The 25,342-nt window shown below is 44.7% G+C and overlaps 1 protein-coding gene across 3 annotated transcripts in view; it reads left to right on the top strand.

The window, feature by feature from the left end:
* LOC127584967 (phospholipid phosphatase 3-like) overlaps window positions 1-25,342 on the top strand; it is an 81,771-nt gene that overhangs the window by 41,194 nt on the left and 15,235 nt on the right. For 2 of the 3 annotated variants that reach the window (XM_052042045.1, XM_052042044.1), the window contains exons 2-4: window positions 5,106-5,263; window positions 16,473-16,753; window positions 17,859-17,916. In XM_052042045.1, coding sequence (XP_051898005.1) covers window positions 5,106-5,263; window positions 16,473-16,753; window positions 17,859-17,916 — 497 coding nt within the window. Of the gene's footprint in view, window positions 1-4,349; window positions 4,405-5,105; window positions 5,264-16,472; window positions 16,754-17,858; window positions 17,917-25,342 lie in introns of all 3 variants that reach the window. The other variant, XM_052042046.1, reaches the window with a different exon arrangement.

The raw sequence follows: 25,342 nt of genomic DNA, 5'->3' as shown, positions 1-25,342 counted from the left end.
ATTAACTCTGAACTAGCAAACACAGTGAATTAACTCTGAACTAGCAAACACAGTGAATTAACTCTGAACTAGCAAACACAGTGAATTAACTCTGAACTAGCAAACACAGTGAATTAACTCTGAACTAGCAAACACAGTGAATTAACTCTGAACTAGCAAACACAGTGAATTAACTCTGAACTAGCAAGAAATAAAGGAGAGAAGCAACGTGCAGATGAGTTCCTGTTGGATGAGGTTCTGAGGAGAATTGTAGACCAGGAGTGGGCTCGATCGGCCCCAAGTGAAATACCCCTTGCTCTGTATCTTCCTTAAAATGTTTCTGTTGAATTTTTATTCACTTTTGTTTCAGAACCTGCTAGGAATTTTAGTTTCTGGTTGTAGCGTGCCCCGTAAACCAGTAACCAGAAATAAAACCTCTTCCGGGCTGTCGGGACTGAAAACAGGAGGCAGAGGAAAGGGGATAGGAGAGACGATGCATTTTAGATGCGTTGTTTTTTAAGTTAAGTTAAATAAATCCAAACTTGTCTCGGAATTCCGTGGTCTTGCACTAGAGCAACTTCTTTTGGTTTAGAGTCATAGAGCTATACAGCATGGAAACAGGCCCTTAGGCCCAACTCATCCATGCTGGCAAAGGTGCCTCCCTAAACTGGTTCCATTGTGTCCATATCCTTCCAAACGTTTCCTCTCCATGTACCTGTCCAGATGTCTTTTAAGCATGTGACTGTACCTTCCTCCACCACTTCATCTGGCAGCTTCTGTGAGCTGGGGAAGGGGCATCGCCAGGAATGTGAACTCTGGGAGGCACGCTTTGTGGAACCACAGAAAGGTGGATTAGGTTTGAAGGGCGTGACTGCCACTAACAAAGGAACTTCCCTGATAAGGAAGGCCTCCAATGCTCCCAGTTAGGTGTATGTTCCTGATGCAAGTTGTACTGCAGTTTGCTTGTGTTGTGGGTGATTTTACATTGAAGACAGGACTTAAATGCTTGGAATTGGTTTATGTATCATTTAAATTGGAATTAGTTTATTGTTGTCACATGTACCGGTATACAGTGAGAGGCTTGTCTTGCATACCATTCATATAGATCAATTCATCACACAGTGCATTGAGGTAGTACAAGGTAAAACAATAACCGAATGCAGAATAAAGTGTAACAGCTACAGAGAAAGTGCAGTGCAGGCAGACAATAAGGTGCAAGGTCATGACGGGGTAGATTGTGAGGTCAAGAGTCCATCTTATCGTACTAGGGAGCCGTCAGTAGTCTTATAACAGTGGGATAGAAGCTGTCCTTGAGCCTGGTGTTATGTGCTTTCAGGCTTTTGTATCTTTTGCCCAATGGGAGGGGGGAGAAGAGAGAATGTCTGGGGTGGGTGGGGTCTTTGATTATGCTGGCTGCTTTACCGAGGCAGCGAGAAGTATAGACAGTGTCCCTGGAGGGGAGGCTGGTTCCGTGATGGGCTGAGCTGTGTCCACAACTCTCTGCAGTTTCCTCCGATCTCGGGCAGAGCAGTTGCTATACCAAGCCGTGATGCATCCAGATAGGATGCTTTCTATGGTGCATCGATAAAAATTGGTGAGGGTTGACAGGGACATGCCAAATTTCTTTAGCCCCCCTGAGGAAGCAGATGCACTGGTGAGCTTTCTTGGCCACGTGGTTGGACCAGGACAGGCTATTGGTGATGTTCACTCTTAGGAACTTGAAGTTCTCAACCCTCTGGACCTCAGCGCCGTTGATGTAGACAGGAACATGTACACCACCCCTTCCTGAAGTCAATGACCAGCTCTTTTGTTTTGCTGACATTGAGGGAAAGGTTGTTGTCATGACACCATGTTACTAAGCTCTCTACCTCCTTCCTGTATTCTGACTCATCATCATTTGACATATGGCCCACTACGGCGGTCTCATCTGCAAACTTGTAGATGTTCTGTGTATTGTCTGGACCTATGTGCCTGTGAGTTTTTCATTGTACCTATAGCTCACTGTACTTGAGCATATGACAGTAAACTTGACTTGACATTTATCTAGTCTTTACAAAGATTTTTTCTAACCTTCCATTAACATGTCATTTGACCCTCTGCCCTCAGAACCTATGTTAAAAGTTGCAATTTCTGTACGGCCACTTTCACCACTGTTCAACCCTCAGCAATGTTCCATTTCCTAGATACTAGAACACCGGGCAAGGTTATTTCTCCAAAGCCTTGACCTCAATAAAATGTCCCAAGCACTTTACACAAGTACCATGAAACCAAGTTAGACACCAAGCAACATAGGGATGTATTGGTTTATTATTGTCATGTGTACCAAGATACAGTGAAAAGCTTTTGTTTGCGTGCCATCCAGGCAGATCATTCCATACGTAAGTACATCGAGGTAGTACAAAAGAAAACAGAATGCAGAATATTTGTGTAGCAGTTACGGAGAAAGTGTAGTGCAGGTAAATTGTGCAGCATCAGGTACTCCCCAGCTGTATATGGCAAGGATCAGAGGTGCTCTGTCCTCCATGTGGTACCCCAGTCCCTGACATTGTATCACTGGTTGGTTTCATTCATTGTCCCATGGTCATTTTCCTGCTTGGAGCCAAGAGTGAGCAGGAAGAGCATTTCCCCACCCCAGAGATGTAACAGATTGATTTATTGAGGTAGTACAAGGTAAAACAGTAACAAGATGCAGAATAAAGCGTCACACCTACAGACAGATTTGCACCAAGGATGTCCATCTGTTGTGAATATCATTGTCATCCTCAGAAGTGGTGTAAATGATCTAATGCTTTACACTTTTCAACAGATTTAAAGCCAATCTAGTGTTGAAAGTACTGTTATGTTGTATCTACAACACCACTAACGTCCTGCATTATACAATATTCCCTTGATAACCTAGAAACAGGTTTGCAGAGGTGAAAAGGCTGGAGATCAGATATGCACCACTATCAGAGAGGTTATCTTTGCTTCTACGGGAGGGAACTGGCTATATTCCCTTCAGTGCATTGCGCACAAGACTGGAAAATCCTGAACTGATCTTTTGGTATTGTAATGAGGACATCTTATCCTATTCCTTTTGGGGACAAGTGCTTCACACAAACTGGAAGATGATTAGAACCGGAGATTACCAATCCTGCCATGCTTTTTCTCATATCCTTTATGGAAAAGTGAACAACCCTCTAATGTAATTCTCATCCAATTTAGTGGATTAAATTTGAACCCAGGAGTTGTAAACATGAAGACCCACACTCAACGCTTCAGGAACAGCTACTTCCCCTCCACCATTAGATTTCTGAATGGTCCATGAACATGACCTCGTTATTCCTTTCTTTTATGCACTGTTTATTTATTTCTGTAATTTATAGTCATTTTTGGTCTTTCCACTGTACTGCTGCCGCAAACCAACAAATTTCCCATCATGTAAATCAGTGATGATAAATCTAATTGTGATTCCACAATCCTAATTTATTTAATTCACATTTAGAAAGAGATTGTACGTTTTGTGTTATTTGCAGCATTAATGTTCAAGAAATTCCTATGTGTGTGTTGGGGGAAAATGGTGTACTTTTGAGTAGAGGTGGTTCGCCTGTGTGAGGAAAGCTTCTCTGTGTGGACTAGGTGCAGTGTTATACATGAGCTAATTTCCTGTATGGGCTGGGTGAGGGGAAGGGATGGATTTCCTGTTTAATCTGGGTTTTAAGCACTTGAAGGGGAGAGGTTGGGCTACGTTTCCTGCTCAGGGTGCCTTTAGTGTTAAATACCAGGAGGTAAGTTTCCCATACAGGCGTGAGTGGAGCACCTATAACATAAAAAGTAATAAAACCAATCAAAATACCCAATTTTAATAACCTGTGCTCCAAGTGGCACTTTACAGGAAGGTGCAATGATCCAGAAGGGAGCAGCATCTTCTGCCAACTGTGATTCGGAGATGGTCGTTCTCCCCTGAGACATCAGTCTTGGCAGGAGTGCTACTTGCCACTCAGTAGGGTCATGACTAGGGTCAAAGTTCAGCATGCAGATACCCTAATTTCCTAGGTTAATGACTGATAGACCCAGCAAACACTGGGATAAGATCATCTGTGCCTAAGGAATAATGTAATGATGTGCCGAATAGCTTGCCTCTGTTCCAAAGCAGCTTCCAAGGAGTTGGAAGTGTGGCCAAGTGTGCTGCTAACTGAAGGAAAGAACTCCTGGTTGTTCATTTTTCCAGAATGGAGATGAGAATGATCATGGCAGGATTGGTTATACTTTCCATTTCTGATTGTTTTCCCATTTGTGTGAAGCACTTGTCCCCAAAAGGAAACTAGACTTCATGGGAAATGGAATAAAATGTCCTCATTTCTATTTTCACAATGCCTTGTCCTCAACAGGTTGCCATTCTATAACAACCCCACTGATGCAAAAAAACGTCTCCGATGCCCAGAGGTGAGTTATGGAGCCCAAGCAGCAATGGGTGATTTGTGGAAGGGAGCAACCTTAACAACACTGAGTAATCAGTGGCTTCTCTGTCTCACTGAGTGTTGTGATGCAGGGGAATCCCTTTCACCCAAAGTGCAAGTAAACTGGATTTGCAATCGGTGTGAACTTCTGTGATCTTGGTTAAATAACTTCAACCTCGGATGACTGATCTCCCTGGCACCTCCAGTCTTGTCAGGAGGTCTACTTGCCACTCAGTTGAGGTTGTTTGTCCACAGCTTGTCTCCTCGGACCTGACAGATGTGTGAAAGCTGTAACAACTGATCACATTCCAATTATAATGAGTCCCTCGGCAGTCCATTTGTTTAATTGAACCAGAAAATACTCAACAAGCCAGGCAGCATCTGTAAAGAGAGAGTGAAGAACCAAGTTAACGTTTTGGGATAATGTACCAAAACTTATAAAATTTGGATGTGACTGGTTTAAACCAAATGAACAGTGTTTGAAAAGAGGGAAGAACAAAAGAATGGAATATAAAGAGAAAATACTCAGCGAATCAGGCAGCATTTTTAAAGGGAGTAAGAAATCAATGTCCCCTCTGCAGAATGACCTGTATTGGATTTGGTTGAATGTGGTTTATATAAAAGCTATCGGCAATCCTTTCTTCTCCAGGATCTCATGCATCCACTACGTTGTCTTGTCTCCTGCAGCCTCCCTGCCATTCTTCATGGTGGAATTCAATGCTGTCAAGCCGTATAACCGTGGGTTCTACTGCGACGACGAGAGTATCAACTACCCACTGAAGGAGTCTGAGACTATCAGCGACCCTGTGCTGTGCACTGCAGGCATTTTAATCACTGTCATTGCTGTAAGTTTGTGCACTTGTTCCGTATGTCTGACGTTTCCAGGGACATGGGCCGACAGGGTTACAACAGCTAATGTTTCAGTCAGAACGTTCTGTCCTTTCAAATCTCTGCACAAATTGTCTGTTCCTATCCTAGAGGACAATTTTATTCTGGGGTGTGGGGAAGGAGGTGGAAGGCGGGTGGAGGAGAAGTCTCTGTTGCTTATTTCATTGTGGTTACATACTTGGAACAAGTCATTACTTGACGTGAAGTGACTTTAAAAGGGAAAGCGATTAACCACAAATTCATCCCTGGTCAGGAACACTATCCACAGACTTTGGAAGGCAGAGCAGTTGTAACTACATGGCACACCTTGCTTCGGTTGCTCATGGATAAAATTAACGCCCAACCCAACTATAGCCAATCCAAACCCAAGCATGAGGGCTTATCATTTCTTTTTCCATCTTGCATGACCAACCAATGCCGTGAATGTAATCATCTCAAACGTGCTATTGCAGGGGAACATGGTTTGCTGGGGTAGAAGGTTTTGACATATCTGAGGGAAGCTGCAAGTACTCACGACCTGGGTGCTGTTTCCCAACATGTTGTTATCTTCACTAACGACCCAAGTGTAAAACCAGAATATGCACCCTCACTGACACTGGTCTTGCTAACTTCAGTTGCGATCCAGACTCCCACTCAAGGCAAAGTTCTGTGTGTTCCTCCAAGGTCAGGCGTGACTTGATGTATCACTTAAGAGCAAGCCGCCTTCTCTGTTCCAGATTGGATTTATTTACAAAGAACACATATTGAATTGTGCACTGCACAGAGAAAAAGAATCAAATAAATCGGAGGATTTATAATGCTATGTAGTCCATGATGGTAGTTATGAGGGGCTTGGCCAAAGGTATCAGTGATGAATAGACTTGTAAGGACAGTCACCCAACTAAAGCATCACAGTTGCACGACAGATTGAAGCACTGAGGTATCATTTCCAGGGACTTGGGTCCAACCAGCCATCTACTGAGAATTCCGTTGGTGTTGAACCACACCAGGAAGAGGTGGGAAAGAGCATGATCTTTTCCTACAGCGGGTGAGGCAGGTAGTGTATCTCCTGCTGCCGCTCCCGGTGGAGATGCTCTTGGGGCAACCTAGCCACACACATTGTGATTAAGGACAGGGCATGTTACATCTGCGAGGTGCTGGTGTATTTACACAATGGGAAGATTTGGAGAAACTTCAAAACTCGCTTCTTCACCTGGGCAGAAGGGTGTCCAGGTTGTTCGCATTCTGCTTTAAAGAGAAACGGACAAAGGTTGTCGCAAGAGATTCAGCACTGAGCCCCGCGAGATGGAGGAAACCTTGGTGCGAGAGAAGGAAAACAGGCAGAGGTGTTCGGGGATGGAAAGTTGATGAAGAAGTTGAGAAGTGATCATTTGTACTCAGTGGTGCATTTTCTGGTAGGCCTGGTGTTCTGGATTTGGAAGGTGGAATGTAATGGCACCAGTCTTGTGTTCATCTGGGAGTGTGGCGTAGCACATTTCAGGTGCACGTACTGCCACACATGTTGGTATTATTCCTCGTACTGGCCTCCTCTAAGGCTGGTGAATCGTGACAACTTGGGTGGGAAGAAGCTGGCTTAACAGGGTAAATTGGTCTGGTGAGATGACCCCAGGATAGTGAAGAGCGATAAGACAGGGAGATGGGATGGGAAGATTAGTACCTTTGTATTGAGAAGGGGCTCTGTGATGGTAATGTCAGCCGCTTCAGCTGGAAGATGTTGATGTCTACGTAATACCAAAAGGCAAGTAGGAAATAGGTTGCACTAATGGAAGATCATTGCGAAAGGGACCTTTAAAGGCTGGCTCGGTGCCAAAACAAAGAAAATGTCAGTCCCAGAAATGGGAGTTATTATAATAGGTAAAGAAGAAAAGGTTCTGAAAGCCTCAATGTAGTAAGTTTAACAAAAGCTACTGTACATTTGCTGCTCATTCCCCTTCAGAACGCATCACAATTTATGGAAACTTTAACAAGACCTGCTTAAATGGAAATGGGGAACATCTGTTCAATCTGATTGGAGGTTAACCTTAACACAAGGTTATATAAAGATGTCATTTGACGAGGAACAGATGCTGGAAATGCATCTAACAGCAACCATGTTAACCCTGTTAGTGCTGTCACCCAAGCTTAGAAGGTCCTTGAGAGAAATGCTGATAAACTAATTGTTTTAACCAGTAGCGGGGGAAGGGGTGGAGGGAGGGTGGTGAGACAATGGAAGAAGAGATGAAGAATATGAGAGCGACTTGGCTTAATGAAAATAATTACTCCCACATCACCCAGTTCCTGATCTAATTAAATGGATGGTCTTGCAACATATGGTGGGCAGGTTAATAAAAAGCTTCTGTCGTTATTTCACAATTAAACTAGATTAAAATATTTCAACGAGAGCTATTCAGTTTCACCCAATTGGCTCCAGAAACTTTTGTTGTAACTCTAGTCAAAGGCAGAATCATAGAGAGATATAGCACGGAAACAGGCCTTTCAGCCCGAGTCCATGTCGACCATTAATCACACTCTAATCCTACACTAATCCCATTTTATTCTGCCCACTTTCCCATCAACTTCCCCCCAACTCCCAGATTTTACCACTCACCTACACACTAGGGGTAATTTAGAGCAGCCAATTAGCCAACCAACCCACACATCCCAGGGAGAAAGCCGGAGCACACACACAAAACTGGCATGGTCACAGGGAGAGCTTCCAAACTCCACACAGAAGGTCAGGATCGAACCCAGGTCTCCGAAGCTGTGAGGCAGCGGCTCTGCTTGCTGTTCCATTGTGACACCTCGATACCCTATTCAAAGAACCATAATGAAGTCGAACCACTTGCATATATTGGGCCATTTTAAATAAATAAGATAAGGAGGCCATTTTAGGACAACATTGGCCAAAGGATTGGTATATCTCTTAAAGTATAGTTTAGAACAGAATTTTTAATGTATTCTGGTAAAGTTGGCATTGTCCACCCCAGACTGACTTGATGTGATGGCCAACCGTCATCTTAAACTGGCTGGTTAAAGAATTGTCCGGTGCTAGAGTTCCAAGAGGTTAACCCAGTGACAGTAAGGGAAGAGTAAGTCTCTGGGTCATGGTGCAGCAAGAATTTCCAGAACACTAATTACCTTTTGAAACTTAATGTTGAAAGGTTGCTTCTGATTGGTTCAGTGGTTTGATTTGGAGGTGACTGTGCTCCTGAGCACCTGATAACTTTATCCTTTGAGATAGTAGAGGTCACAGGTTTGGGAGGTGATGCTGATTCACCTGATTTGGGATATTGGTCATCTGCCAGAGCATGCATGGAGACACTTGCATGAGTGTCAGACACTTCTTGTCTGAGGACAACCTACTTAATGAGGTATCTCATTACTTCTTTCTTTACCTCTCTGTCTTTACCTCTCACTGCCTTGGTGAAGCAGCCAGCATAATCAAAGACCCCACCCACTCGGGTCATTCTCTCTTCTCTCCTTTTCCATCAGGTAGAAGATACAGGAGCCCGAGGGCACGTACCACCAGGCTTAAGGACAGCTTCTATCCCACTATGCTAAGACTGTTGAACGGTTCCTTATATGATGAGATGGACTGTGACCTCACGATCTACCTTGTGACCTTGCACCTTATTATCTACCTTTACTGCACTTTCCCTGTAGCTGTGACACTTTACTCTGTACTGTTATTGTCTTTACCTGTACTACCTCAATGCACTCTGTACTAGCTCAATGTAACTGCACTGTGTAATGAATTGACCTGTACAATCGGTATGCAAGACAAGTTTTTCACTGTACCTCGGTACAAGTGACAATAATAAACCAATACCAATATCACCAGTGGGACTGAGCATGGTTTACAATCACAGCTCGGTGTTTGTGTGGCTAAACCCAGCCAGCCGGTCCACACACAGTAGCTAATTCCACCATGATGGAAGTGAGAAATATCACCAGCACTCCAGAATGGGAGCTATTTTTAGCCAAGAGTACCTAATGTGGGTCATGGGGCATCAAGAACGTCCAGAACATTAACTACCTTTTTGAAATTTAAGGTTGACAGGTTGGTTCAGTGGTTTCATTTGGGGAGAGGTGCTCTTCAAGGTTCATGTGTTTACCATAAACTGCATCAGTGGGAGGAAGCACAGGATCAGTCTGCTTTTACATAGAACAGTACAGCACAGGAACAGGCCCTTCAGCCCACCATGTCTGTGCTGACCATGATGCCAATCCAAATTAATCCCATCTACCTGCACGTGGTCCGTGTCCCTCCATTCCCTTCCTGTTCACGTGCCTCTAAATACCTCTTAAACATTGCTATTGTTGCTTTTCAAGATATTTTTACCCCCACATCAGTTTACAAACTTCAAGTTTAAACATCAAGCATGGTCTCGATGGGCCGAACAGCCTCCTTCAACTTGGTAACTTCTGTAATCCTGTGGGCTGTGCTTTTGGAAGGGCAATAAGTGGTGGGGTGTGATCAGCTGCTATAGGGGTCCGACTCTTCCACTATACAGGTGCTGCTGATTTAATAGGGCATTGGGGATATTGCCGGAGTTATCCAGACCGCAACATATGGCCGTCCCAACCCTGGTAACTAGCACTACAAACCAGTAACCTAGTCCTGTGTGTGTTATTGAGATTTGTCTTGTTTGGGTTGAAGCTTTGGGTAAAGTTTTTTTCTCCCCCATTTCCTCATTGTTAGATACATCCTACCATCAGCTTCAGAGAGCTTGAGATTAATGGGAAAATGTGCTTGTGGCTTGTGACTCCATGCTCACACCTCTGTGTTGTACAAAGGGAACAAGCTTGAGGCACCCTGTTTGAGTGTCCAGAGAGCTGGTGTTTTCCAGTTTTTAGATGATCGGTACTTCATTTACTCAGGCTAATTGCAGCCGCCTCAGTCATTTTTGTACCAAGGGACTGGCTGGCTGCTCTCTGTTTATTCTGTGGAGTTACTGCTCATGAACAGCCAGATACAAAGCATGGGGTGATAAGAGGCTGGTTTTGATGCATTTCTTTTGGTTGTAGCTGGGGTTATACACTGACCTTTCACTCTAAGGGGTCAGCATTTTGGAAAGTGTGTGTGGTTATGGGATGTATGATACATGACAGAAGGTCACAACCAAGTCTCTCATTATTTATGGTATCTTGAACATCCTGTGGATCATCTTGGCATCCCCTTGTGATGCAAGACACCATTAGTCAGGGACCTTAGTCAGATGTCCTGAATTGGCATTGCAATGAGGAAGTTCCCATATTGCATGATTCATAGACTCACACCCATTGTTTCATCTGGGTTACATAACCTGGTCCAGATGGAACTGAACAGTCATCCATCATTTGTTTTTTCTGCTACTTATTACCACTGCACTTTGTTTCAGTGTGAACAGACATGTCTGGAGCACTGTTCCATCAATGGCTCTGGGCGGGTTCAATGCAAGCATCCCGACTTCAGTTGAGACACAGGAGACTGCAGATGCTGGAATCTGGAGCAAACACACAACACGGTTCCTCCAGCCTTTTGTGTTTTCATCTCAATTTCAGTGTCTGAATGAGGTTGTGGTGGGTTCTGCGCAGTTGGTCAGCAACATGGCGGTGAGAAAATCAGCTCGCTTGGGAGCAATCGAAGCAACAACGAAGCTGGAGGAACTCAGCAGGTTGAGCAGCATCTGTGGGAGGAAAGGAATTGTCAACATTTCTGGTTGAAACCCCGCACCCTGAAATATCGACAATTCCTCTGCCCCCAGCCCCAGATGTTACTTGTCCAGTTTGAGTTCCACCAGCAGATTGTTTGTTGCTGCACATTCCAGCATCTGCTGTCTCTTGTGTCTCCTTGGTAGCCAGTGAGGATGTGTGGATGCTTTGTAACTAAGTGTCCAGTAAAATAACCTGCCAGTATTTGTAGATGCATTAATCACGAAAAGCTGGTTGACATAGTTCCAGTGTGCCCTCGTAATTGAGTAGTTAGCAAACCGAAGGTGAAAGGGTGTGCCACCAATGTTTATCTTTAACTGAGCTAAATCAGGCAAGGAGTTAGGGCATTGTATAACTTGGATTAACGTTCCAGGATTGAGTTTACAAATTAGAACAAGGTGAGCAACTAGAAAAATTTCCTATAGGGAAATTACTTGGACTTGGGTGACTGTTGAAGGAAATTGGAATGATACCTGTGGGAACCAGCCGGAGAGAGGTACAAAAGCACAAACACAATAAGAGATCAAAAAGTGCTTTTGGGAGAGCGGCATTCTGTGACACGGCAACTGTGCATGGGTTCATGGTGTAGGTGATGTAATATGTTGGCCATTTTACTATGAACATTATTCATGTTTTAAAATACATTTTCTTTATATTGGGATTATACATCCAATTTCTAGAGGAGGCAGTTTATTCTACCTTACATCAGATAATTATCACAGAGACATACACATTATGAGGTGTACTTTTATTGATTCATTCTCTGTGTCAGTCAAGAGGCTATGTAATGTACAGCAATGCTCCTGAGTGTGGGCCACACTCCTGTACGGTAAATCATTCCGACGTACAAACAATCCTTTGTCGTGCCAAGTCCTACAATAGCCATAACATCTGGAACAAAGGGACCAGTGAAATGTAAAGATAACTCCTGAGTGAGCAAGAGCTTATGATCCGTAACTTGCGAGGTCGTAGGCACTTATAACAGGGAGAGAAAATTAACACATTGTGTTTCCTTAGCAAGAAGTCAAAAACAGAGTGTGTAGTTTTAAAGTAATTGGTAGAAGAATGAGAGGGGAGATAAGGAAATGTCTTTTCACCGGGGAATTGGAACACACTGCCTGAAAAGGTAGTTGAGGGAGGAATCCTCCCCACATTTAAACTGTGCTTGGATGTGCATTTGAAGAGCCAGTATCTGCAGGGCTGTGGACCCAGTGGTGGGAGATGGGGTCAGGCTGGCTATCTCTTTATCAACTGCCACAGATACAAGGGGACGAGTGGCCTCATTGTAAATTTTTTATGATCCTAAAGAATAAATTCAGGCTCGGACAGAATCAGTTGTGTCTGATAGCGGTTCAATGAAGCTCAGGAGGATTCTGCAGTAAGACAAGTTACTCCAGCATCTGACAAAATGATCAAGCTCTCTGACAGACATGGGGTGTACAGAGTGGAGGGTAACAGGGGAATGAGAAAGGCCTAAAGAACGGGCAAGATTTTCATCAAGGGATCCAGATGACATCATAAACCACAAGTCTGTGGATGTCTACTAAAACCCATGATTAAAGGCCTTGCTCTCAACACTAATCGCAACCATTTGTTGTGTTTAAGCAGTTTGCATTCACACAGCACCTTATCACAACTTCAAGATGTCTTAAAGTATTCTCAGTCAATTAATTACTTGCATAACCACTGCTTTGTGGACAGATGCAGCAGCCAATTAAGAATGATTGAGTAGACTGGGGCTAGACTCATTTGAGGTTAGAAGAGTGAAAGATCTTATTGAAACATAAAACTTGGAGAGGTCTTGACAGTGTAGATGCTGAGAAGGGGTGCCCTGTCACGGAGGAAGCTGGAAAGCAGGGAGAAAGTCTCAGGACAATGGGTTGTCCATTTATGAGCAGGGATGTTTGCTCTGAGGGTCGTGGATGTTTGGAATTCCATATCACAGAGAGGTGTGGAGGCAGACATAGCGAATTCAAGGAAAGGGGGATTTTGGTCGCAAGTTATGGGGATCAGGCAGGACAGATTCAGAACAAGCAACAAATAAGATGCTGGAGAAACTCAACAGGTCAGGCAGCATCTGTGGAAGGAAATGAACAGTTGGCGTTTCAGCTCGAGACCCTTCATCTAGACTGGTCCAGTCCAGATGAAGGGTCTCGACCTGAAGCATTGACTATCCATTTCCCTCTACAGATGCTGCCTGTCGCTGAGTTCCTCCAGTTTGCCTTTTGCTCCAGATTCCAGCATCTGCAGTCTCTTGTGTCTACCCTGCTTAGAGAACAGTTTCACCTCAAACATAATGGGCTGGTGTATCAGGCTGGCCTGTGTTGTCAACAATGTTACACCAGAGTCTTGACTCCCTCCTCTTATGGATGTCGTAGCGGTAAAGAGCCCACACTACATCCAATCACTCCTGGTGTCCTAGCCATCCATTTACCAACACCCAGGGACAGATTAACTGATAATGCAGCATGTCTGAAAGTCACTTTACCCTCAAAAAGTAGTTGTGTGAGATGGTGGTTGATTGAATGGATTATGGGGCAAAGGTTGAACTTTAGATGTTACCCCGCTAAAGGATCGGACTGTCATGATTGGTCGTTTTCGTGGACTCGTCATGAGTCATTGCTTGGCAGGTGTCAGTAGTTTGCATTTGCGTCTGTCAAAGAACCACATTTGAAAAGAAAATGACGGAATTAAATTTGTAAAGCTGAGTGCCATCCAACATCTGGGCAGGGTTTGGTATAAGGGATGTGGCACACTGAACAACGAGTCAGCCCAGGATAACAGCAGTGAGCAGTACCATCAGTGTCTAGAGCTAACTTGGGAACGTATTGAACCATAGAACCATACAGCACAAAACAGGTCCTTCAGCCCACCATGTTGTGCTGTCCATCAAACCACCCTCACACTACCTAACCCCTTCCTTCCGCATATACCCCCATCCCACACTCCTCCATATGCCTATCCAACAAGCTCTTGAACCTGTCCAATGTATCTGCCTCCACCACCACCCCAGGCAGTGCACTCCATGCACCAACCACTCTCTGGGTGAAAAACCTCCCCCTGACATCTCCCCTGAACCTCCCACCCATAACCTTAAAGCCATGCCCTCTCGCCTTGAGCATTGGTGCCCTGGGAAGGAGGCACTGACTGTCTACTCTATCTATTCCTCTCAATATTTTATATACCTCTATCATGTCTCCTCTCATCCTCCTCCTTTCCACTGAATAAAGCCCTAGCACCTTAAGCCTCTTCTCATATTCAATACTCTCTAATCCAGGCAGCATCCTGGTAAATCTCCTCTGCACCCTCTCCAACGCCTCCACATCCTTCCTATAATGAGGCGACCAGAACTGAACACAGTGCTCTAAGTGTGGCCTAACCAGAGTTTTGAAAAGTGACATATTTGGTGTACATTCATGGTGCTCAACCATTGTTGCCCCATTGTAGATGTGGGCGTTTCTGGCAGGGTTGGTGTACATTACCTATGATAATTGCCGAATAGCCACTTCAGACCATTGATGAGAGCAGTGCGTGTTGTTCTAGGTTTGAAGTCACACATAGGCCAGATCAAAGAAGGCTGGCAGATTTCCTTCCCAAAAGGGAATGGACACATTCATACGATGATGCAACAGTTTTGTTATTGATTATACATCAGTAACCTCACTGAGTTGTTATTTAAATCTAAATTTGTTTAATTATTATAGAACATAGAACACTACAGCACAGTACAGGCCCTTCGGCCCACAATGTTTTGCTGACATTTTATCCTGCTCTAAGATCTGTCTAACCCTTCCTTCCCACATAGCCCCCCATTTCTCTATCATTCATGTGTCTAAGAGTCTCCTAAATGTCCCTAATGTATATGCCCCCACAACCTCTGCAGGCAGTGCATTCCATGCACCCACCGCTCTCTATGTGAAAAAAAACTTAACCCTGACATCCCCCTTATACCTTCCTCCAATCACCTTAAAATTATGACCCCTCGTGTTAGCCATATGTTCCAGTAGGATTCGAAACAATATCTCCAGGGTCTCTGGATACTAGTCTAATAACTTGGCCACACTCCTGCTGTACCTTGTCTGCCTAGTTTCCTGGGTGTGTGGTTTGTGTTGCAAAGACTCCTTCCCTCGACTGGATGAGGTTAATAAGCCGTATTGCTACGTCAGCAGTTTATTCCTGTAAAGGAATTCCTGTAGTTATTTACACGCTAGATGTGAACTGCAACAGGCCTTTACATGCTGTCTGCTCCCCGTGTGATTAACAATGTGGGGAAGGAGTTGCTGCTCACTCAGATGCCACAGAATTTATCTTGGCATTGGAATTGTGCTGACATCACAGATGTCAAGTCTGCCTTGGATGCTACAAGTTTGACTTCGTACAGCTCAGTGGAAGATACAAATGGGAAGGACAGGGTCAGGTCAATAAGCCGCTTGTTTCAGGGACACAAATAGAATCTTATGCTACTTTTATTTGGCGGAGGATGTTACTTAAGGAAACTTAAAAGGTTACCATGTACCTTGAGCGTAAAATAATTTACCAACTACGCAAATGCAGTGTCCGTTTCCGACTGCCTTAAATAACAATAGCTCTGTCACTCTGACCTTGAATTGTAATAAATGAGCAATGAATGAAGTGGCCACAGGAAGCTTGTGTTTCACTGAATTTCAACTGTGGGATTAATCGGAATGAAATCAATGCACAAAGTTCAGCAAGTGTCTCTGAAGCATTTAGTCTGCATCAGTTGTGTTGGCAAAGGGAGGGGGAGTTAGGGCCATTCAAGGCCCTTTACACTTGCATTGTTAATTTTGGATTCCTGTTGCAATGACTATAGTTCTTGCTTGATTGAACAAAGTTCACGATTTGGAATCAAGTTATTATCATCACCTCCCAAGATACAGTGAAAAACTTAGTTTTGCATGCCATCCGTACAGATAATTTCAAAACATCAGTGCACCGAGGTAGTACAAGGGAAAAGCAATAACAGAATGCAGAATCAAGTGTTACAATTAAAGTGTAGTCCAGGTAAACATAAGGTGCAAGGGCCGTGACAAGGTAGATTGAGAGATCAAGAGTCCATCCTTATCATACAAGACGTCCGTTCAGTAGCCTCATAACAGCGGGATAGAAGCTGTCCTTGAGCCTGGTGCTACGTGTTTTCGAGCTTTTGATGGGAAGGGGGAGAAGAGTGAATACCCGGGGTAGGAGGGGTCTTTGATTGTGCTGGCTGCTTGTCCAAGGCAGTGGGAAGTGTAGGCTGGGGCAAAATGTTGAATAAAACTGAATTTGAGGGCAGGAAAAGTCCTGACGGCTGTTCTCCCTCACCTTGCACCCTTGTGCATGTTCTGATCTGTTCCACACTCCCAGCAGCAGAAGCTGAGACCCCAATGAGATGACAGAAAGGGAAGGATAAGGATGGGGGGGGGGGGAGGGGGTGAGAGCTGAAACAGCCAATGTTGCACGATTAACTTTTCTTCCTCTTTTGTTTCGCCACAGATTGCCTTCAGTGAAAGTTATAGGGTCCGATTCTTGAATGAGAAAACAAAGTCTTTCATCTCGAACCCCTACATATCTGTGATATACAGGCAGGTTGGCTGTTTCCTCTTTGGTTGTGCTGTTAGCCAGTCCCTCACTGATCTGGCAAAGGTTGCAGTTGGCAGGTTGAGACCCAACTTCCTGCATGTCTGCAACCCGGATTTCTCAAAAATTAACTGTTCGAAGGGATACATCGAGGATTACGTGTGCAATGGGACAGCCTCGACAGTCACAGAGGGCAGGTGAGATACCTTTGTCCTTAAACCTCTCTGCTGAACACATCTTGATTTTCCAGTGAGCCAATCCCACCCACTGCCATTCTGTTTCCCTCCCTGGTCATGGAGTGGATAGGTGTTACAACTAACTGCTGCTGGTTAGAACAACAAACAATCCACTGGAAGAACTCAGCGGGTCGAGCAGCATCTGTGGGAGGAAAGGAATTGTCGACGTTTCGCGTCGAATCCCTGCATCCGGGTGCAGGGTTATATCTCACTGTTTCGACCCAAAATGTCAAAAATTCCTTCCCTCCCACAGATGCTGCTCGATCCGCTGATCTCCTCCAACAGATTGTTTGTTGCTCCAGATTCCAGCATCTGCATTCTCTTGTGTCTCCACAGCTGGCTAGACCCTGTTGGGGCTTCCAGTGGCTTGGGGGTGTAAGTGCACTGCATACTGAGCCAAGGTTCAGGGTGAACGAGCTATCAGACTTCATGACAGGATTGTGTATTGAAAGAAGCTATATTACTCAACAACTGGTGGGAGTCTGGACTTCACAGCCTAGTAGGTTGGTAGAGACAGGAATCCCTTTAACCAAGACCTGGATGAGCACTTGGAGAGTCATGCCCTGTAGGGTTTACACACCAGTGGGATTAATCTAACATCTATTTCTGACTGGTGTGGACACACAGTAGACTGAATGGCCTCAGAAGTCATTTCAATGGTTCAGACACACCATCCTGACTTGGACCAACAATATATTTCCTTGAAGTTCCAACAACACCTGGACTGCAGTAGTTCAATAATGTGGCTCACTACCACCGCTTTAAGAGACAGTTATGGATGGCAGTAAATGCTGGTGAATCCAGATCCCATGACTTAAAAAGAACAAAGTTCTTTGTGAGAGCAAACGGGTTAGATTAGATGTGACTATCAAAATCCCCACTGGCAGCTTTCACTGTTGTGCACTCCTGTATGAAGAGGTTGGAAGCAAGATATGTCATCACCCATTGAACCTTCCTGGTGTAAACTTCAGATGTGAAAAACAGAATTACTTTAAAGTCATTTCTCTCTGGCACAGATGTGTTTTACCTGAGTGACTCACTTTGGGTGTTGTGTTTTCACTTTCAGGAAGTCGTTTTACTCTGGCCACGCCTCCTTCGCTATGTACACCCTTCTCTACCTGGCGGTGAGTTTTTAATTCAGCAAATTTCGTTGAGCTGTGCAACACCTGAACAGGTTCCGGTCTGTGCCATTGTCAGTGCTGTGTGGGAGAAAGTAGCATAGTCGTTTCAAATGTTGCCCTGGTTTGTAGTAAAGTGGGGGTAGCAGTGTGTGTTTATTAGAACTGGAATCTTTGTATTAACATGGGCCTCCAGTGAAACAGGTAATACAACTTGGAGGAGTTTAGACTGAGCAGAAGAAAGTTACTCACTCTGCCTACATATTCCCAGCGTCTTAAGTGTAATTGATAAGTAACCAGGCTTATTAATAGTAGAAAGTTTCCAGTAACATGAAGTTAACAAAAAGACATTCTGTCTCCACTGGGTTTTAACACCACGGTGTGTTACATGAGCTTCACTCAAAGTCTGTGGTGATAAACACTGAACTGAGTCCAGTTATGTACAACACGTCCACTGTCAGTGAGTGATGAACCTGTGAACTCACCAAAATGTAACAGACTTTTAGAATAAATTACACAGGATGAGATTGAAATGAACTGTTTAAGATAAGATAAGATTTCTTTATTAGTCACGTGTACATCAAAACACAGTGAGATGCATCTTTTGCGTAGAGTGTTCTGGGGGCAAATGTGTTCAAGAGAGTACTGGATGTATCACAGGTTAGGTGGGACTGAGGGATATGATAAGTTGAGAGGTGTCTGGGGTTGTGCTTTGGCAACACAGGTGCATTTGCCAAACTTTGTTTTTTATTCTGTTTCTAAAATATCCTTGGATCATTGTACCACTTTCAGCTGCATTTTGCGTTCTGAGCTATGATTCTCCTGAAAATCATAATCTTTTAATTCATTTATTTTTTTGGGGTGTGGACATCAAGATGCTTTTAGAAAGCCACATGAATATGCAGGGGGTGGAGGGAAATGGATCATGTGCAGGCAGAAGGGATTAGTTTAATTTGGCATCGTGTTCGGCACAGACATGGTGGGCCGAAGGGCCTGTTCCTGTGCTGTACTGGTCTGTGTTCGATGTTCACTGGCAGGGCCAGTTTTTGTTCCCCATCCTTGGCTCCCCCTTGAAAAGGTGAAGGGTGAACCCCTTACTGCTGGAGAGAGAGTTCCAGGATTTGGATCCAGTGACAGTGAAGACCCGGTGACATATTTCCAAATCAGGATGGTGTTCCACTTGGAGGGGATCCTGTAGATGGTGGTGTACCCACTCTCCTGCTGCCCTTGGTCACCTTGATGTATTGGTATTGGTTTATTATTGTCACTCGTACCGAAGTACAGTAAAAAAACTTGTCTTGCATACCGACCGTACAGGTCAATTCATTACACAGTGCAGTTACATTGAGTTAGTACAGAGTGCATTGAGGTAGTACAGGTAAAAACAATAACAGTGCAGAGTAAAGTGTCACAGCTACAGAGAAGGTGCAGTGCAATAAGGTGCAAGGTCACAACAAGGTAGATTGTGAGGTCAGAGTCCATCTCATCGTATAAGGGAACCGTTCAATAGTCTTATCACAGTGGGGTAGAAGCTGTCCTTGAGCCTGATGGTACGTGCCCTCAGGCTCCTGTATCTTCTACCCAATGGGAGAGGAGAGAAGAGAGAATGACCCGGGTGGGTGTGGAGACTGCAGGTTTGGGAGGTGCTGTTGAGGTAGCCTAGGTGAGGTAACCATCGTGGTTTTTGTAGATGGTGCACACTGACACCATGCTGGTAGAGGGAGCGAGTATTTAGCGAGGTGGATCAGATCCCACTTAAGTAGGCTGCCTTGTCCTAAATGGTAGCAATCCTTTTGTGTCGTTGGAGCTGTACTCATCCAGACTGCTGCAGAGTGTTCTGCCATTCCCCTGCCTTGGGACTTGTACGAAGCTGAATGGGTGTCATGAAGTGAGTTACTCATCACAGCTTACTCTGTCTCTAACCTGCACTTGTGCCCGAGGTCCATTTGAGTTTCCAGACAGTGGTGACCCCAACAGTGTTAGTTTGGCAGTCATTATACCATGGAGTATAAGTCGTTAGATTCTCACGGGCTGCATCTGGTCATTAGAACATAGAACATTACAGCACCGAGCAGCCCCTGTGCTGTAACTTTATTCTGCTCTAAGATTTATCTAACCCTTCCCTCTCACATGGCCCTCCATTTTTCTATCATTCATGTGGCTATCTAGGAGTCTCTTAAATGTCCCTGATGTATCTGCCCCCACAACCTCTGCAGGCAGTGCATTCCATGCACCCACCACTCTCTGTGTAAAAAAATAACTTACCTCTGACATCCCCCTTGTACCTTCCTCCAATCACCTTAAAATTATGCCCCCTTGTGTTAGCCATTTTCGCCCTGGGAAAAAGTTTCTGACTGATCTATGCCTCTTATCATCTTGTGCACCTCTATCGTCATTTCTCATCGTCCTTCTCTCCAAAGAGGAAAGCTCTAGCTCACTCAACCTATCCTCATAAGACATGCTGTCCAATCCAGGCAGCATCCTGATAAATCTCCTCTGCAACCTCTCTAAAGCTTCCACATCCTTCCTTTAATTGGGCTCCTTTAATGTTGCAAATGTGACTTGCCTCTTGATAAGATTTCTTTATTAGTCACATGTACATCGAAACACGTAGTGAAAAGCATCTTTTGCGTGGAGTGTTCTGGGGGCAGCCCGCAAGTGTTGCTACACTTCTGGCACCAACATAGCATGCCCACAACCTCCTAACCCGTACGCCTTTGGAATGTGGGAGGAACCCAGAGCACCTGGAGGAAACCCACTCAGACACAGGGAGAACATACAAACTCCTTACAGACAGCGGCTGGAATTGAACCTGAGTTGCTGGTGCTGTAATAGCGTTACACTAACCGCTATGCTACCATCCTAGATTATAAATCCGGATCAAAAAAAATGCTTGAAGTTAGGCAAACCAGCTTTCTTAACAGCGACTCTCTCTTTCTTCAATGTTACATCAAAGTGATTAGAGAAAAGCATTGTTGTCAAAGCATGAAAGGAGTTTCGCAAGCTTTGCCTGAAAGACTCTCAGCAGTTTGTATGGGAAATAATGTTCCCTTCAATCAGCAATTTATTTTTATTTGGATGAACCAGTTTTTCTATTAGAGTAATGTAGAATGGGACCAGTGTAAGTTACAGGTGGCTTTTTATAGGATACAATGGCTTATCCTAAGGGACAGTGTACCCCTTTGCTGAGGAATGAGCAATGACTGGGCACATCAATAACTGTCTCGTCTGCTTCATTTAATCTGTAGCTCTTGAGAAATAGCTGCTTGATCACTGGAGCCCGGGGAGTTTGCGGAATGAACTGACCGGCAGAGGAGGTGCAATGCAAGTGGGAAAATAGGACATTTTTTTATAAATAAATATTGCCTAAGACAGTTGCAGCATGGTACCAGAGGTTACTTAAGTTTGATTATGGAAAGTTGAAAAAAGTCAGGGCATTAATCTGTTTCTTGGAGTCATAGAGTAATTGGTATTGGTATTGGTTTATTATTGTCACTTGTACCGAGGTACAGTGAAAAGCTTGTCTTACAAACTGATCATACAGGTCAATTCATTACACAGTGCAGTTACATTGAGTTAGTACAGAGTGCATTGAGGTAACACAGGTAAAAACAATAACAGTAAAGTGTCACAGCTACAGAGGTAGTGCAGTGTAATAAGGTGCAAGGTCACAACAAGGTAGATCGTGAGGTCAGAGTCCATCTCATTGTATAAGGGAACCATTTAGTAGTCTTATCACAGTGGGGTAGAAGCTGTCCTTAAGTCTGGTGGTACGTGCCCTCAGCTCCTGTATCTTCTACCTGATTGAAGAGGAGAGAAGAGAGAATGTCCTGGGTGGGTGGGGTCTTTGATTATGCTGGCTGCTACACCAAGACAACAAGAGGTAAAGACAGAGTCCAAGGAGGGGAGGCTGGTGTCCGTGATGCGCTGGGCTGTGTCACAACTCTCTTCAGTTTCTTGCGGTCCTGGGCAGAGCAGTTGCCGTACCAAGCCGTGATACATCCAGATAGGATGCTTTCTATGATGCTGAGGTTGAGAGGGTTGAGAGCTTCAAGTTCCTGGGAGTGAACATCACGGAAAGAGGCCCTTAGGCCCAACTCGTCCAAGGCGCCACCTAAGCTAGCCCCATTTGTCCCTCTCAACCTTTCCTATCCACATACTTATCCAACTGTCTTTTAAATGTTGTTAATGTACCTGCCTCAACCACTTCCTCTGGCAGCTCATTCCACATACTCACCACCCTCTGTGTGGAAAAAGTTGATCCTCAGGTCCTTTTCAAATTCCTCCCCCCTCACCTTAAACCTATGCCCTCCAGTTTTTCCCTGGGAAAAAGACTGTGTATTCACCCCATCTCTGCCCCTCATGGTTTCACACACCTCCATAAGGTCACCCCCCCCCCCCCCCAGTCTCCCACGCTCCAAGGAATAAAGTTCCAGCCCACCCAACCTCTCGCCACAACTCAGGCCCTTGAGTCCTGCCAACATTCTCATAAAGCTTTGCACTCCTCTCCAGTCTTGGTGACCTATGAGTCATTTACTTAAAACAGAAGATGGGGGTCAGCAGCCCTAAACTACTGTAGTCCTTCTGGTAAAGGTGGTCCCACAGTGTTGTTGGGGAGGGAGTTCCAGGATTTAGATCCAGTGGCGATGATATACTTTCCATGTCAGGATGGTGTTTGACTGGGAAGGAACGCTGCAGGTGTGTAGTGTCCCACTCACCTGTTACCCTGTCCTTAATAGTCAAGGTCTCAGGTTTGGGAGATGACGTGAGAGAGACCTGAGGGAGTAACTGCAATTTTTTTTGTAGATGGTGCACACACTACAGCCTGCTCAGTGCTGGGAGTGAATGTTTAGGGTGAAAATTCAGAGGGTTGTTTTGATGGGAATCTGTCTTCCCCCTTTCCCTCCCCCCCCCCCCCAACTCCAACTAGGAAAGGATTGTCAACTCTGCCAAGGCAAAGTAAGATTTATCCTTTATTTTGTCAGGGAGGTTCAAGCTTCAACTTGAATTATTTAACAGTAACAAAATGAGCTCTGCCCAATCTAGCAATCAACATTTAAAGAGCTAATTCCCTTGTGAGTGATTAAGTACAAATAATGTGTGAATTATACTTGAGGGCAGTGCCTGTTCCTACTGAGTAGAGTTGATAATTACCAAGGGCACCGAGCTCACTGGGAGAGTGAACTACAGTACTCTCTAGGTTACAGCAGTCTCAACAGCAGCACGTTTTATCTCCAGAAGGGACTGTCACTAGATCTGATTTTGATTAAATTCATTCCACTTAGCTTTAGCGCACTCTCTTCTAGCACACGCTCTGAGCTTGGTTTCACAAGTGATGTAATGCCGAAATATTAGTCTCTTCTCTTCTGACTTCCTGAAGCCTTTTGATTAATTCCAGTCAATCGTGTTCACATTTTCCAGGAAAGAATTAACTGGAAATTCCAAATTGAACGCAATCTCTCTCTTGAACATGAGTCCATTGTCAGCACTAGGGGATTCCCTGAGCTTCCTGACGTTTCCAAGGTAGTGCACTATGTGTAGGTGGTGTATTCGACCTCCAGAGACGAGAGGAACCCAAGGTGCAAAAGTTGACATTGTAAATATGGAGCAAATAACGAACTGCTTGAAGAACACAGTAAGTCAGGCAGCATCTGCAGAGGCAAAGGGATGGTTGATGTTTCGAATCGAGACCCTGCATCAGTCTAAGCCAGTACTGATAGAAGGTCTTGACTTGAAACATCAATCATCCTTTTGCCTCCACAGGTGTTGCTCAACCCCTTGTTTCTCGAGTATATTTTTTGCTCCAGATCTCAGCATCTGTAGTCTCTTGTGTCTCCACATAATAAATACAGTTCACAAAGGCCTAAAGTATATCAAGTCCAATCCAGGTCAACAGTTACAGCCTCCCATTCTGTTTTCATGATGGACTTCGCTCCTGTCATCAGCTCCTTCACAGCTAATTCTGTCACTTTTAACCTGCACGTGGCCCTGACCAGCATCTCCGTGTCTTCTTTGTATCTGTGTGCTAACTGCAGCCTAAACAACCCACCATCCTGTTTAAATAAGAGCAGGCGATGCCGCTTGGTATTCTGTTTACTTTATTCCTGTTCTAACGTGTTAGATGCTTGGTAGAAGCCCGAGCACTGATAGCACTTTCACCCCTGGGTCAGGTCACGGGTTCAAATCTTGACCTGCGGATTTGAGCCACTGAATGCAGAATTCTTCTGCGGCACGTGATGTTAAATCTCAGGGCTTTCCCCCCCCTGCAGATGCCAAGGCGCTAACTTCATTGACTGGCAGGGTGGTGCTCCCGACATCAGACCCTGAGTGTGCATGGTTTAGACTGTAAGATATAGGAGCAGAATTAGGCCATTCGGCCCATCGAGTCTGCTCCACCATTCGATCATGGCTGTTTTTTTCTCTCAACCCCATTCTCCCATCTTCTCCCCATAGCCCTTAACCCCCTCACCAATCAAGAACCTATCAATCTCTGCCTTAAATACACCCAATGACTTGGCTTCCACAGCCCTCTGTGGCAACGAATTCCACAGATTCACCACCCTCTGGCTGAAGAAATTCCTTCTCACCTCAGTTTTAAAGGGACGTCCCTTTATTCTGAGCTGTGCCCTCGGATCCTAGACTCTCCTACTGATGGAAACATCCCCTCCACATCCATTCTGTCCAGGTCTTTCAGTATTCATGCTGTAATAGAAAATAGGGCTTGTATCTCATTGCTGCGACCTTGCTGAGAATTATTTCATGAACTGTAGGCCTGCAATTGTTTGTCGGCTCTTGGACTGTATTCATTGGAGTATAGAAGAATGAGAGGGGACCTCATAGAAACATCTCGAATATTGAAAGGATTGGACAGAGTAGATGTGGCTAAGTTGTTTCCCCTGGTGGGTGAGTCTAGGACAAGAGAGCACAGTTTTAGAATAAGAGGGTACCTATTTAAAACAGAGATGAGAAGAAATTTCTTTAGCCAGAGGGTCGTGAATTTGTGGAACTTGTTGCCACATACAGCTGTGGAGGCCCGATGTTTAAGGAAGAGATTGATAGGTATCTAATTAGTCAGGGTATCAAAGGATATGGGGAAAAGGCCGGGAATTGGGGCTAGATGGGCTCATGGTGAAGTGGCGGAGCAGACTCAATGGGCCGAATGGCCTACTTCTGCTCCTTCGTCTTGTGATCTTGTGAGTTGTTGTCCACCCCCGAAATGGTGGCTTGTGAGAGCAGTTAAGAGGCGAGCATCATCTTGTGAGCCTGGAGTCACATACAGCCCAGCCCAGGTAGGATTCCAGATCCCCTACCTTGAAGAGCATCCGTGAACCACACATGTTTTTATGACGGTCTGGTGGTTTTGTAGTTACCTTTAAGTGATTTGTTTACTTACTAATTTATGTTACTTACTTGAATATAAATTGGCCGGCTG

Source organism: Pristis pectinata, chromosome 31 (genome assembly GCF_009764475.1).
Source record: "Pristis pectinata isolate sPriPec2 chromosome 31, sPriPec2.1.pri, whole genome shotgun sequence".
Taxonomy (NCBI): Eukaryota; Metazoa; Chordata; class Chondrichthyes; order Rhinopristiformes; family Pristidae; genus Pristis; species Pristis pectinata.
Note: the sequence above shows the minus strand (reverse complement) of the source record. Positions and strands in the feature narration are given on the sequence as shown.